The 17,366-nt window shown below is 29.0% G+C and overlaps 1 protein-coding gene across 2 annotated transcripts in view; it reads right to left on the reverse strand.

Moving 5' to 3' along the window:
- The window catches only part of LOC129958157 (glutamate receptor ionotropic, kainate 2-like), a 273,917-nt gene that overhangs the window by 52,683 nt on the left and 203,868 nt on the right, over positions 1-17,366 (reverse strand). For both annotated transcript variants that reach the window (XM_056070403.1, XM_056070393.1), the window contains exons 5-7: positions 17,003-17,056; positions 16,598-16,762; positions 7,719-7,871 (exon numbers count right to left, since the gene is read on the reverse strand). In XM_056070403.1, the coding sequence (XP_055926378.1) occupies positions 7,719-7,871; positions 16,598-16,762; positions 17,003-17,056 (372 nt within the window). The remainder of the gene's footprint in view (positions 1-7,718; positions 7,872-16,597; positions 16,763-17,002; positions 17,057-17,366) is intronic.

Below are 17,366 nucleotides of genomic sequence, written 5' to 3' on the forward strand. Positions count from 1 at the left end.
TAATTCAAGAATAGTTACAGCGGATCCACCTTATGGCCTTCATTAAACCTAAGATCACTTCATACTTTTCTCAAGGGTTTTATACACCTTCGCATTTTGAAACAAGGCATAAGTGCTAACACTTCTGTCGTGAAGTTTTCCATCGGTTAATTGCTTTACCTTTTTATAACTTGAGACAGATAAAACTGCCAGGATGATGGATGTTGTGGATATGTTAAATTAACTTTTCTAACGTTTATCTTGACTCTCCCTTTGGGAACGATTTCAATTTGCATGGTACTTGATAAATAAAATAAATAGTGATGACTATTATAACAAGTATTTTGTATTACATTATGAAGTTTCAAGTATATGTTCTATAGTGCATTTCTGTATATGAAATGAAATAAATTATGAAATATCCTTTATTATTATATGCCAGCTTCTTTGACTTTATTAATTTATTGTTGCAAGAAAAGAACATCAATTTTTTTATAATTTTTTTGCATCTCTAATATTTTATTTCCTCATTTACTTCATCTTTAAACAATATAAGATCCTCCTGAAAGTAATTCTTCTTGTAAATAAAATTACAATTATTCTTAAATTAAGAATCAATATTTTTAAGTATAAAACTTGTGTTCAAATGCAGCTTGTGAAGAATAAATTAATGACTCAGAATAATGATTTTTTTTGCCTTCTATTATATCAAACAATGAGAAAAAATAGGCTTTAATATTAAGAAAATAAATAATTTTTACAGATGTTGGTACTATTAATAAAAATAAAGCTCCAAACAGGGCCGCTGGGAATATAGTTTTTCTCATAGTGTACAGGCAACTAGAATTAGTGTTCATTTTCAAATGCACAGTCACAGTCAATGGAAGAAACATTCTCCATGTTTATTGAACAATCCTTCTTTAAAAATAACATATCATATTTGCATAATTTCATAAAATCCTTTTATTTAAAGTATCCATTTACCAATCCATAATTTACAGAAAATCATACTTTTTGTTTAAAAATATTTTGTCTGATAGTCTTTTTTTTTTATCCTTTTGAAGAGCATTTTTATTTTATATCTACGATAATTAGAAATGAAAATGTAGATATTTTAATAGAATTTAACAACTGAAAAAATAACTGTAAACTATAATAGACATAAATGTTTTTTTGTTATTTTTATTTAGGTTATTTAAAATGATTGTCTTTTCCTACTTCATTTCTTTTACCATATAAATCTAGAATATTTTCAATACGAATTTCCTTTCTTTAATGGCAATGTTGCAAATTTAGATAATTCTTAATCACTAAATTATCTTGATTTTTTAATGAGGTTGTTATTTCTGAAAATAAGTGCATAAGAAGCCTTTAAATCGTAATTATGACAAATATTAATTGATAACAATATATCCAAGGAAATTGTAATCTTTTATATTGACAGTGCTTGTAAAAGGTATATAGTACAAAACATTCTAGATGTTTTCTCAAATATTTGCACAAATTTCTGAAATATATATACATGACATATATTAAGGTTGTATATAAATATCATAAGAAAAAGAAAAATATTACTTGAAATACCATTATTTGAAGACAAGGCATTCGAATAAATTCGGGTGAGTTATTAAAATTTATGTCTTGTGAAAGTCACTCAAAACAGATCTCATCATATTAAAGTTTTAATTGAAATGTTACACACGTTATTATGATTTTATTTAAAGAACAAAATAGTTTCGGTTAATAGTTTTCTAAGAAAGAAGTTATAATTCATTTAATGTAAATGTCATTTTTAATTAAAAAACAAATTACTGTAATCCATAATCTTGATGAAGCCACATAAAGAATAAACGAAATTAACTCGATGAAAGATCATATATTTATGACTTCGGAAAAGGAAAACAATGTATTTATAGTTGTTTGAGAATATAGCGCTATATTCGTGTGCTCCATAATCTGGAATCAATATCCATGAGAGATTTATATTTTTAATGAAATGATGAGAGAAAACGACTCATAATTCAGTCCACCCATTTAATAGGCAAAGTCAAGACTTGTTTTCCCCCCAGTTGCTAACGGTCCAAGATTTTTATATTTCTTTACTGAAAGTGCAATCACCATCGCTTTTGTGATGATGAGATCTTTCCACGTGGGACACAAAAGACATCAAATTATTAATCTGAAAACATTCATATATTCCATACAATAACGAGAGTTATGCATAAATAAAATAATTTCCTACTCTATTCTTCTGCATAAATTCGGAATATTCGAATTCGAAGGTATTTTTGGCCATATATATTGAGGACCATAATTTCATGTTTAAATTTTTTTAAATCCAATTTTTTAATGAAAAAAAATCAACTTTTAACTCTTTTAAATTGTTTTTCTAAATTGATCCTTACAATTGGCATAATCTCTCAGCAATTATGTAGTTCTTTTACTCCCACAGGAGATATCCTAAAAATAAGGATAAACTTGCTTTATTATGATTGGTTCTTGCTTCTTAAATAGCTTGAGACTTGGTATCTACAGAACATTCTATGACGGATGTTGTTATATTGTATCAGGTAATGACTATTAGGATTCAACCATAGTTCCAGCAATGATGGTGGTCATTTAGTTTCCCCAGGACGCTACGGCATGGAGGGAGTAGATATTTTGTTATACCATTCTTTTAAATATGCAATATTTTTTTTAAAAAAATGAGTTGCCTACTTAAAAAAAAATATGCTTTTGAGGAAACGAAGACAGTGATGCAAACTAGATTATTTTTTTAAATTCATTATCTGACACTAAATATTAAACAATGTCTTTTTTAAAAGTCAGGAAAATAGGAGAAGAAAGCGATTATTTGAGACAAAATCAAAGAAAATTAGATCATTTGAGTCAAAATCAAGGAAAGGAAAGATACCATTTGAAACAAAACCAAAGAAAAGTTCAGAACAACTGATTTTGTATTTGAATTTTGACGTTCGAAATTACTATTTTAGTCGGTACCAGATATTATGGCTTCAAAAATAATAAAAGTATCCGACAATATACAAACGGAGAGGAAAATAAATTATTTTTATACAAAATATTGAATAATTTAGATCATATTTTTTCATTTGTGGACCACGAAGTAATATAAATACTAAGATTATAGTAAGAAATGCAATAAATACTAAATCGGTATCCAATTAAACAAAAATTTAAAAATACAGATATAAAAATAGTAAATTTGTTAATATATTATTAAGTAACAATTGGAACACAAATAAATTTCCAAAAATTATTTGGTAAATGCATATAATAACTTCTTTCCATTCATAGTTCAATAATTAATTATTTTAAATATTGTTCAGCGTATATAAACTATTTACAACCCATTCCAATAAAACAAAGATTTGCAATACATAATCAGAAGTAGATTGGCAATATTTCAAAACTATATTTCTAATTAAATACCTTCTCCATGTACAAATGCAATGCAATCAAAGTGAACTTCATAAAATTGATTACTTATCAAAAATGCATCAAACAAGCGAAAAGTTAAGCTGTTTATAAAGATAAAATATAACAATTTTAATCTATAATCTATTAATTTGAATTCCCATTTTTTGCATGTTATTTTTAATCCGGTCCAAGAAAAAGTTTTCATTATTATAGAATTGGAGTACTTGATGGGAATAAAAACAAGATATAGCGTTTCAAACTCACGTTAATACACATTTTGAAGTGAAATTTGAAAATGTAAATACTACTTACTCAATTGCTGATGTATGAGTTTAATTTTTATGAATAGGTATCTTATTATAATCTATCAAACAACAGGTTATGCTATTTATTGTGCTTGATATTTTTGTCAATATAACGAAAATATAATATTAATAATAAGATTCGTTATATAGAAAATAAGATTCGTTATATAGACGTTTTTTCTTTTTTTTTCTTTCTTGATCAAATTTTGTTGTCTTTTCAGCTGTAAATGAATTTGAATATATTAACACAAAATCATTTCTGTTCAAAAGTTTGTTTGCTAAAAAACTATCTTTGCTACTACTAAATGATAATTTATAATTCAATTCTACTACACAATTCAAATTTCTTATTTCTGCAGAATATTGATGCCTCGATTGAATTTGGCTAAAATCATAAAAACATAGTATTTTAAAACAATTTTTACGTTATTTGTGTGGTATTTTATAAAACTAACAGTTAACAGTTCTGACAGTTAGGCAATAGTTTTATTAAGGCATATATTCATTTATATGAAAACCACTTAATATAAATTTATAAAAACCATGCCATATTAAAAACCATATTTAAAGATACCATATTATTTTAAATTATATTTTTATTGCTTTGGATTCAGTATAAAGATGTTTTATGATAAACAGGATTTATATACATTATCAAAAGATTAAATATAATTTTATGACCAACATACTTCTTAAAAAGTTAAAAATATTTATCTAATTAAACATTTTATTTAATAGTCTTAAATAAACATTATTTAAAATAAATCAGAAAACAGGAAATCACTGAAGTAAAATAGAAGTAAAATAAAATGACTTATTTAATTAAAATTAAAAATATCGTAAGATTTTAGCGACATAGAACCTGGGAACTTCTTCAGCGGAATAAAGAAGTTATTCCCAATAAAATATAACACCTAGACAATATTTTCAACCAAGCGTCTGAATTTTTAGTCGAAGCACTAAATTTGAAACAAAAGAAACAAAAAGTTTATATATGTATGCATAATGCATAAATTTTCTTTTCCATACGATTTTTATTTCTATAGAAGATTTTTCTGGTTTATATCATTTTAGGATAAAATGAAATATATATTTCAATATATATCGTGATATAAAATTTAGCAGAATATTTTTATTTATTCCTTTGTCTCAATTGCTTTTTTTACTGTTTAATCTTAATATTAATGCAGATTTTATTTATTTTTTACTCTTAGAATTTTTGGCGAACAGTATCAAATTATATATTACGTCAACATAAGATTTCTATAAAAGTCGCTGTGAACTCGCATTTAAAAATAAATATTTATTTTATCTCGAATATTTTCAATAAAATTCATAAGATAACTGTAATTGTACCGATATTTAATTCCCAAAAATACCCGTGAGTGACAACGCATTTGATACACCATATTTTCTGTAATAATAGCCTCATACGGTGATGGCTTTATAAAATCTTTAAAAATTAGAAAGGGATCTAAAATGAGCTATACAGAGTGTTCCGAAAAAAAGTGGACAAAATGACATGGCAGATCAGTCATACAACAAGGATCGAAAATCGCATAGGAACATGGAGTCGCAAACGCCTGTAGAGGGCGCGAGAAGCACGAGAGGGCGTTGCGGTGCAGACACGAGTCGAGCAAAAGGAGATTGAATTCATTCGAGTCGTGGATGCGTTGGGCGTAACATGGCTAGTTACACGCACCGCGAATTGGCTGGCATGCATTTAGTTTATGGCATGGCCAACTGCAATGGACGAGAAGCCTTGCGAATGTATCGTCAAAAATATCCTAGTAGAAAGATGCCTAGCCGCTCATTCTTTGCCACTATTCACCGAAGATTGTGTGAAACCGGCTCGTTAGACGTGCACAAGCCAGATTCAGGTCGCCAACGAATATCTCGGACAGTTGATGCTGAAGAAAGAGTTGTCCAAGCACTTCAGCGTAATCTTTCAACAAGTATACGAGTTGTATCCCGAGAGGCCCATATTCCCCAAACTATTGTCTGGTGCATTGTACACGACGAAGGACTTTACCCATATCATTTACAACGCGTCCAGGCACTTCAACCGGGAGACTACAGCAGTCGTATGGATTTTGCGAGTTGGTATGTGCGACAAAAGGCTGCCGACCGACATTTCACTGCAAGTGTTCTGTTCACGGATGAGGCTGCATTCTCATTAGAGGGTGTGATGAATTGTCACAACTTGCATAGGTGGGCAGATGAAAACCCGCATGCTACACGTACACACGCCGCACAACGAAGATTTTCCGTGAACGTGTGGGCTGGCATTGTAGGAGAGTGTTTACTTGGTCCGTACATTCTACCAGACAGACTGAACGGTTCCACGTATCTAACATTCTTGCAAGAGGTTCTGCCAGACATGCTGAATAATGTTCCGATGCCTATTCGTCGACGCATTCAATTTCAACACGATGGCGCTCCCGCACATTTCAGTACACACGTCAGAGCACATCTGCAGGCTACTTTTCCTGGCGGCTGGATTGGTCGCGGTGGGCCAATTGCATGGCCACCACGATCGCCAAACGTGTCTCCCGTGGATTTCTTTTTATGGGGCTTTTTAAAAGGACTTGTGTATGAAACACCTGTTGAAACGCCAGAAGACTTGGTAGGAAGATTCGTTGAGGCAGCGGGGTGTGTTGGAGATAAACCTGGTATCTTTGAGAAGGTGCGCAATTCCATGCAACGTCGATGCCAGGCATATCTCGATGCATCTGGTAAACACTTTAATCACCTCTTGTAGGCGCAACGTTTGGCATGCATAAGTCGCATGTCAGTAGGTAATTATCAATAAAATAGTCTGTATTGATTTTGTTTCTTCTCTTTGTGTTATGTATTATTTTAGACGCCCTTTAGTGGCTCCGCATTGCAGTTGTGAGCCCATGTTCCTATGCAATTTTTGATCCTTGTTGTATGACTGATCTGCCATGTCATTTTGTCCACGTTTTTTCGGAACACCCTGTATATATCACAGAGTCCCCGATAAGGAGAAATACACTTTCAGAAGTTTACAATGTTTTACAGTCAAAATCTTGCCAAAAGAAGTTCTCATACTCTCAGTTCGAAGCAATTCTTCTCTTAGAAACGTTGACGCTTTGATTTGATAATAACAAAATTCAATAGATCAATTCAATTTAAATTGAATGCAAGAGATTATTTCGAATTTGAAAACTAAACTCTCTCCAAACTTCATACAAAATGATTTTTGTTTTGCCCTGCTCTCCGATATTTCAAGTTATTTTTAGTTTTAATAATTACTGATAAAAAGTGAGTAAATAAGGAATAGTATTAAAAACATTTTGAAATTCATACTTGATATCTGTACGAATTATAATTAATGAAATGAAGCTGGAAAATTTTCTGGTCGCTTGAATGAAACTTTAGGAAGGAGTATTGTTGTTATATTAATCGTTCATACAGCACTTACAGCACCTCTATTTCTACATATCTCTAAGCAATTTTAATAGCTCAACAGTCTTTGATAAGTTGTTCAGATGCCACTATAAGACTATAACATTTAAGATATATTTTGTTGTACAACTCATCAAAAGTGTTCTTTTATAAGTTGCACCGCAAAATATAAATTAAATTTTTGTCTTTAAATATAACTTGCACCAGAATAACATTCAGATACTTATTTATTTACTTAAACTGTATTTTAATTTTCATATGAATAACGCCAATATCTATATATTGAAAATATTATATTTAAATATAAATGTAAATATTAATAGACGAAACATGACACAAAAAATTTTCGAAGCCAATTATTCAAAAAAAAATAAAGATTTTTTTCAAATAATGCAAATTTTATTATATCCTTCAAAATATTCCATTGATTCAGCATAAAATTATTAATTTTAGTTTTTTAAGATGTATTTTTTTTTCTCGATCGGATGTAATATTTTGCGATTTTTAATCAATAGCACAAGAATATAGTTTTGTGTGCAATAAATATTCAAAATTGATTGTACTTACTTTTGTGATGTAATTAGCAATCGCTCTTCCTTCCTCCCACACATCTGAGCCATCGCAGAAGAGTGATTTTGGTGTAATTGGATTTCCACGATCCAGGTCGTACAGAGCACGTGACAATAACAAAACGGCATCGTACAGGAGAGCGGCCTCTGTCTGAAGAAGTATGACACTCATTTACAAAGTGTATGGTATAAATAACAAATTATTTAATATCAATCAGAAAGAATCAATAATTAAAAATAAATAAACATTGTGAAATATTGTGGAATTTTGGATTTATATATAATATTTCAAAAGATATATAAAAAAGAATTGATCTTAGCCATTAATCATATTTATACCACCATTAGACCATTCTCAAAATCTATTATAATCCCATTTTTTGACATATTCTATTAAAGAGAGTTACGCTAAATTCATCTGTAAGAATCAGCTATTCATCATGGAAAGGCACAATGTGCAATGCAGTGTTGGAATTTTTCAAAAGATTTATGCTTATATACTTACCATTCGAAATCATGTATCGAACAGATATACGAAATATTAGCACCCTGCCACCGATGATGATGAGGTGGTTCATAAATCAAGATAAGAAATCTTTCACCATCTTGTTTTGCTTAGATCATTTGATGGTATCCCATATAGAATTGGTTTAAGAATGAGTAACATAATGTAATCAGTCATTTTGAAAGTTCGCTATCACTTTTCCTTCGTGTAATTGAAGCACTCCTTTTATGAAAAAGGGCTTTTGAATAAACTCCTTTACCTTCTCACTGTTAATCCGGCCCTACTGACCATGAAAGCACTATATTAAGGTCATTTTCTGCTGCAAACGAGGGGTTCAGGATGCAAATGAAGTAGTCACTAAGGACATTTTCACTTTACATAATGAATTCCCCGTTTGAAACAGAAACCGTCCCTATACCGGCGCATTAGTATAGAATGCCATGGCTGATTGAGCTGAATTAGTAGTGAAAAGGCAAGGAAAGATCTCTCTTGAAACAAATGCACAATTTACAACATTGTTTATGTATTTTTGACTTCAATTCAGCTATGTTAACATGCTGTTTAAAGCAATACAAGAGCTATTTTAGGACGCATCTCATAATTTTGAACCACGGTCAGATGACGAGGACAACACCTAAACTGGCACCCCGTTTCCAAACTGTCACACCACACCACACCATCTGCAGGACGTTTGGCCCCGATGAATTTAAAGTGTACTAGAAGTGTTCAAAAGGTTCATCGGGGAATCGGGTTAAGAGCCTTAAATGCTATTGTACCGAACACGAGACCACCAAACCAGCTAGGACTGTATGCATTTTTCAGAGGAAATATGATTAAAGTTCTATATCGTATATTCAAGGAAGATACTGATCATTACCAAATATAGATAAAGCCTCGGATCCTATTATTACCATTAGAACAATAATGGTAAGAAATACAACCACCTTGATATGCTTTTGTAATCAATGCTTCCCACATAGAAGTGTATTAAGATGAAGGAACCAGCTTTGATCTACAAAAGACTACTAATCTATAAAAGGCATGTAGATTAGCAAATAAATAAGTTTTAAAATGTCTAGAGAGCATTTTGCCGTATTTTGTTTTTATTCGATAAAACAATTATCTTTAAAGTAAAGCAATCTCCTGATTAGAAAATAAGCTTAAGAGAGACAAAGTTAAGGAAGAAACGGACGTTATTAAAAAATTATTAACATTTTAATAATAATTTGTATCATTCCATTATTAATTGAAAATAAATGGCATTCATGAAAAAAGAAAAAATAACATTTTGTATTTATCTGTGATGCATAAAATGATAGATATATTTTAAATTCAGATGGCGAACTTAACATTTATATGATATATTTTACTACTTTTATGAAATTAATTCGAGGGAATAAACTGGAACCAGTACTAAAATTATTACAGAAATAGAACAATGAAATCAACAGAATTATTTAAATGTATTTGTGATTTATGCAATAACTGCTTTAAATATTTACTGTAATTGTGATTTATATTTTTAGTAAATATTTAAGATAATTATTTAAATAATAAAAGGCACAGTTAATTAATGTTACAGCTTTTCATTAAGTTTCGAAACAAACTAATTTTAATAATTTCTCAAGATTTTGAGTTAAAGTAAAAAGTTGTAAATATAATAATGATAAATGTTGTTTTTACCCAGTAAATAGTATTAATAATCTCAGAGATATTTTAAATTATTTTATGGCGACTTTAACTACCACTTTTATTTGATTAATGAAACTAGTTTTGTTGAAACGAACTCTTAGTTGTTGTTTTCACATGTCCAAGACTTAAGAGAATAAATTTCTAAATTTAGCTTTGTCGACAACATTCTTATTTTAAAGCAAAACCGGTGTTATACATTTATTAAAATTATTTGCATGTAAGCGCTGAAGTGCAATGAGCTTCGAGTAATTTTATGGAAGTATAGCTCACTTAAATAACAAATTATTTCATCAGGACACATTATTCCATTTTACAATGATTTAATGAAACTAATAAAAATCATGATTAAAGAGACTCGCCAATAACTTGGGATAATATACAAAATAAATATTTTTAAAAATTATTTATTTATAGAATTAATTGTATCAATTTCTATCAAAAAACATAAACTAATAAAATACACAAAGAAATAAAGTTTTAAGTTTTAATGCTTTTAATTCAAGTGATAAATAACTTTAAATTAATGACAAAGAAAATGAAGAATAACATAATAGCTATTCCCACCCAGGATAAAGAATAATTTTCTTAAATATTTATTTTCTATCATGTGCATGTTTATAGTGTTCTTATTAAGCTAGATAAAATATATGTATTACGGGAAAAGTTATCAAAAATCCTGAAATAAAAATGTCCAATGAAACAGGTGTTTGGAGAAACTGAGTCCAATAGGCTCAATAATAAATAATACGTTCAATGACACACAGAAAGAACAGAAAAACATGAAAATACAGACAACAAAACACACCCGGTGAGTATATAGCATAGAATATATAGCAACACATAGGTAAAAACAACAAAGCTCTCAGAGAGAACTCTGCCTTAGAGAGATTTTATAAAAGTATTCTTTCCTCTCAAAAGTATGTTCGATTGCCGATTCAGCATTTGATTCAATGCAGAACTCAATACTGAATGGATTTTCAGCACACGGCTGACTGCATCCTGACATCACTATAGATAGCTTAAACGTACAAAGATTTTTTTAAGAAAAATCATCATAATTCGCGTCCAAATAGATAACCATATTTGTTACTTATCACCAAGACTGTAAAAATTCTTAGAATCTTCGATTTTGTTGTCAATGTCGTCTTCAATTCATTTTGTTGCCAAAGTCGGGGCATATTGATCGGCACTCCATCAACATCCATCAGAGCTCTTTGTAAAACTATTTTCTTTAACATGGAACAACGCTGGGAACCAACATTACAAATTCTAAATACTATGTGGATGATTAATGAATGCTAAATACAGTTTATTAATGAATGTTTACACATCTTAGTCTTCTTAGTTGTAGCTTATAATTAAAGCTACACTTTTAAAAGACAGTAAAAAAGAAGCACTGTTCAATATGACCTGATATTTCATTTGAGTATGCATGAAGCAATGGTAATATGTTTTGCTATATAAAACGTAATTCAAATGTTGACTTGTAAATGGCGCTGAGGTCTTCATAAAATGAACGAAAAAAAACCCATTTGCTTTAAAAGATACATTTATTTTAAGATGCTCATTAAAAGACGTGACATCATTACTCTCATTACATTTGCTAGAAAAAGTGGTGAACATGTAGTCCCTTTTATTCTACGTCTGAAAAGGTAGTCCTGATACTATCATTGAAAGATCAGGCTATGCTTATGAAACTTTTTATAAGAATTACTATCCGACTGTTGTACTGAAGAAATCAAGGTCATTAGCGGGTTTGATAAGTGGTTCTGTTTCGATGATTGCATTCGGTCTAAAAAGGATGATTGACAAATTCGGATAACGTGAAATGTAACGGTAACCGGTTCATTTCACGTGAAATGTAGCAGAGGCAGAAAAACAATTATTTCGACATCACTGAAGAGAGAACTGAAGGAAACGCCAAGTTGATCTTTCGAAACATTCAATTCAAGGAGAATTCCTCGAACTTTAGATATAACTACTAGCATGGTTCATGCAATTTTACGAAATATCTTGTAATGCTATATGTTCAAAATTACAAATTTTCCTTCTGAGCAGCCAAAACGTGGAAATTTCATCCTGCAACCTCTTGATCGAATTGAAACGAAAAATGCATAACCACGGATCATTTTGAGGACATATCCATCTCCAAAGATTTGTCATCATTCAAAATTGGGAAATGCGGGTGAGAGAGAATTCGTTCTAAATGCAACCGTTGCAACCGTACACATTGCTTCCTATGTTAATGAATGTCGAAATTTTAACTTGAAAGAATTTTACTCAGTCTAATGCAGCATGGCCAGATGTTCCAAAAAACCAAACCAGACCATTGCCTCTTCATTTTCAAAATGTCAATATTTGAAGGGGTTTAAAGTAGTACTTATTGTTGGCTAGTTGTTCTTTTTCAAGAAGATTTGTCCTTCGGATCTGTGAACTATACAGTTAATTGGATACATTATTTATCTATTTTACCCAACTAGCTCATTCCAGCATTAAAAAGATGTGCGAATTGCGCAATTTTATGCAAAATTGTAGCAGAATAATGCAGCTGTTTGAATCTAGATTTTGAAAATTGCAGAATTTTCAGTCGAATTTTCAAACCACCAGGCTGCCATAATCACCGGGCTTGAAAATTGCAATTTCTGTTTGTGAGGCTGATGTTGAGGGTATGTCATGTAGTCAGATTACGAACTTAGATTAACTAGAAAATATGAATTACGCAACATATTTACAATATCATCACTGAAACATTCTAGTCTCTTACGCATCACGCTGCTTCGTGGTTTCAGTTCATAGGACACAACGGCGGACAGCATGTTGAACACTTCGTGAACAAATCATCGCCGGCTTCTTTTTCTTGATTATTTCAACAATTTTCTTTTATTTTTCTACTATTTCGTTTGACGTAGGAGCAGTTAAAAACTGACTGCCTTGGCGTTGTGGATGGATTTTGAACACTGAATGCCACACAAACTTGTCACGTTTTCGAAAAGTCTTACGGCAACTACAGCGCCATCTATAGATCTATTTTTGAAAATTTTTTCCCCTTAAAGCAAATTCCCCTGGCTTCATGTACATTCAGATGAAACAGCAGGTCATTCTGACAAGTGGTTCCTTTTTTAACAGACTTAGGAAAGCGCAAATTTAATTATAATCACCCTGTACCAATATAAAACAGGAATCATTAAAAAAGTACTTTTTTCTGTTTCACATGCAACTTCCTTACATTTAAACTGAATAATTAAACAGTTATCTGAATACTGCTCAATTAGTTGGGAAAGAAGCTATTCCTCTTTAAATAAATTTTCTCGGGAACTCAGATTTATGTGAAAAGACTTATTTTGGAAACTAATTTCTGTCCAGTGGGTTAATTGGATTTTAATCAAACCTAAACCTAACATGTTGCTGCTAAAGCCAAGCTTAATTGTATTAGTTGCCGGGTATAAGATTGCTTTTATATTCTCTCTGAATTGTTTATAATCTTTTATTTTATATTTAGAAATGAGAAATATTCATTCTGACTTAATAAAATCTTATAAATAAGTATAAGATTTTTTCCCCTAATAACTGAAAACCCTGATTCATCATTTGTTCGAAAATTTTAATAACGATTTTCTTCTTGAAATAATGCAAAAAACAATTGCAGAAATTTTAAGGTGCTGCTTTCTAAAAAAAGTGTCATATAAGTAGCACAGAGTTCCCTCTACATAGACTTATAAAATTACTAACATCCGATAAAATGTGCATTAGATCTATATTTTTTTAGCTAAAACCCTGCAGATATATAAGAAAATAAAACTTTTTCGAAAAATAATTTTTTTTTAAAATTTTGAAGTTATAAAAGATAAGGAATTAAACCGGTCTGTTTTTAAACGTTTTTCTTTTTCTTTTCTTCTCTTATTTTTATCTAATTTTTAAAAGAAAACTTTCAGACTGAAATCTGAGGATAACTGCAATTGTTTAAAACAAAAAACGTTAGGAACTCATAAATCCAATAAAAATTTGAATTGCCCTGGATTCTCCAGAAATGCTTAAAGGAAATAAATATATGAGATTTATATCAAGAAATATTTATCAGGAAACTAGAAATTATTTTGTTTTTAGTAATTTTAATCTTTTTTCTATTTCGATAAAAAATTTAATGTTAATAAATGTTAATATTTAATTAATTAATGTTCTATGCTGATATAAATATACAGTACATTTTATATCTTACAAAAGTATCACTAACATGAAGATTTGTTACTTATGAATTATTAATACATATATATATATATATATATATATATATATATATATATATATATGACATTCAATATTGAATTCAAATCTTTAGATATGCCAAACATTTTTTTTTTCTTCTTTGATATGAAAATTAATAAATATTTCATTTACTTTATTTGAATAGAGAAATAATTGTATAATATTAAGTCACTAAATACTATTGCTTTTATGTTCGCTTGCACAAGACATTTGAAATTTCAGATTTTAGGTGGCATTAAATTCTGTCATTTATAGGAGTCTCGTGGATGCTGGGTTTTTCATGCAATTTGTGATTTCTCAATGATTTAATTTGCAAATGAAGTGAATTTGAAAGAAGAATCGAAATAAAATTCAATACCTAAAATAAAATGTTAAGAGACTTGAAATACAATTTAAAAACTTATATAATTGTGTTTAATAGGCAGCCTTCATAATATAATAAAAGCATTTTATGGATAGTAAAAAAAAAATGGGAAATAATGAAAAAATAAATCATGACACTAAGAGGACAATCAGTTGAAGCGTCAAATGTATAATGGGCAAGGACAGAGTATTCCAAAATAATCGAACTATGAAACTTCACGTAATCACTTATTATTTCTGAAATAAAATTTTAATAATTTAGTACCCCGAATTTAAAAAAAAAGAAATTCATTATTTTTTTTTTCAGAAAATAAACGTGGAATTAAGATAATAAAAAACAGATGACTAAAAATAAAACAATTGTATTTCTATCTTTGGAAAAATGAGTTGGATGATATAAGCACAAAATTCAATTTCATTATAAAAATAGAAAACATTTTTACAAGTAATACCTAAAATTAATTTCATAAATATGTATAAATCACAGAAACATCGCACGAAACTCAAACTGGGATTATTGATATGTTATTTTTCTAAAATTTATTCCGAGTTATGTTTGAAAATATTGTTTGCAAAGAGAAAACTTTTTAATAGTTTTAATTAAATAAAATAAAATTTTAAAATGCATCGAAAATTCACATTTGTATTTTTCGAAGTATACTTGCACAAAAATATATTATTTGCCTGCATAAAAATCGTTTTAATTGTCTTAAAAATTTCTAATTTCTGTTTTTAACTTTGAAATCTCCACATCCAGTAGCTTACTTTGTAGAAAGCTAAAAGTCAGACATTTAATTGTCTGCTCCAAAAATTATGGCCACTTAGCTATAGGAAAAGTAATATTTTCATTGGCAAAAATCCCAGACATTTAATTGCCGATCCAAATTTTTGAATAAAGTTTTAACAATTGCTTGAATGCAACATTTTGTTAGCTTGCTTGCCTTGATTGGATTAAGTTTTCCTTGACAAATTAACTATCTTCATATCAGTTAAATAAAAAAAGGAACTCTACTATAACTTCAATAGAAGGATTCCAATAAATTTAAATCTCAGAAATGCAACTAAATTGCTATCAGAGCACAATGCAATTATTGTTATATAGCTGAAAGTAAATTATAGCGATAAATCTGTTGGCTTAATTCAAGCATCGCTTAAAGTTGTTAAATTTACTGATAAAGGCTGGGAAATTTTCTAGAGAACACTTAAATCATTTAGAATATTCAAAATACCCAGACCACTTAAAACTTGACATAAAATATTTAAATCTATCGTATCTTTAGAAACTTACTACAAATTTAATGCAAATACCAAATTCCACAATTCTAAATAAGTACACATTCCGTAGAGATTAATGTTTCAATGTTTAAAACAGTTTCATCAAAAGTTTATGTTTTATTATATCGTATATAGAATAGAGAATAGAAAATCATGTTTTTGAACACAAGTTGTAAAATTTAATAGTTAAAATATAAATAGAAAAGGAATTAAAGATGTTCATATAAGTTAGATAGCGTGCTGTTTCTTAAAATGATAAATAAGAAATACCAATTTGAATCAAGCATTCTTACATTTAAAAAAATAATAATTAGTGTAATGCTCCGAATATTAAATAATATAGAAACACATATCGAAGCGTAAAACAACATAAAAATGTCTTGCATATTGAAAATAATTACAACATGTACCAGGCATCATGTGTTAGACCTCGCTACTGTATTTTATCTTCTTTCATATAAACAAAATCTTTTATATAAGTATATTTAAAAATTAATTCAAGAAATAGAAATGTAGTAATGCCCTGGAAATTTAACAATTTCAATTTCTTTATATAATTACATGAATTGTTCTCAAACAAATAGCGTTATGTAAAATTTGTGTTTAGAAATATATTTCTAAAAACAAATGTAAAAAACGGTACGTATATTTACGTAAAAATAGTACTAAGAAATTATTTTTCAAATTTTTCCCCAACAAAAACGTGTATTTAAAGAAATAAAATTCAAGAAACATCATTTAATCATTTAAAACAATTATTACTGAGAAAATTAAATTACCGTTATTGGTTGTTTGCTGGATATTTCTTTCCCTGCAGTCTGCTCTGAAAATATCCATTCATCTAAGAATCGCTTGTATTCTTCATTATTTGGGTTGATTAGTCGAAAAGCTGTAATATTCGACCTTCCAATTATACTCTGCGACCAATCCACAGTATGAACATCCTAATGGATAATTATAAATATAAGCTTTTGAACGGTGATTTTGAACTGATTGAATAAATAACGATTACAATTATTCTACTAGACAGGAAATTATATGTACAAAATATATCCACTAAAGGATTAAGAGTTTTATAAACTGAAACATAGCTTTTAATATTTCTTACAGTATTAAGGAAAATTATCAATTTCTACTAAGTCGAAATTCCTATTAGAGTAATATAAATTATAATAAGTACTTACTAGAGAAGTTAATAAATATCTTTGATATTCAGTCATCATGTTTAACTTGTCAGCCTAAAAGAAAAAAAATATGTAGCTTAAATTCTGAACAAATATTTTTCTTCTTTTAATTCAGATCAAATTTACAATTATGTAAAAAGATTCCTCAACAAATTAAAACGACAATTAAAAAAAGGAACTAATTCACTTACGTTCAGCATTTATTTTGGAAACAAAAGCCTATACAATATTTTAATAAAGTTTAAAATAATTCTGATCGCATAAGATTAAATTTTCTCGTATGAAATATATGTTTATTATATATGTTTTTATATTAATTAACAAGGTTTAATCCCTATAACCATTAAAAGTAATTTGAATCACC

This window comes from Argiope bruennichi, chromosome 2 (assembly GCF_947563725.1).
Source record: "Argiope bruennichi chromosome 2, qqArgBrue1.1, whole genome shotgun sequence".
Taxonomy (NCBI): domain Eukaryota; kingdom Metazoa; phylum Arthropoda; class Arachnida; order Araneae; family Araneidae; genus Argiope; species Argiope bruennichi.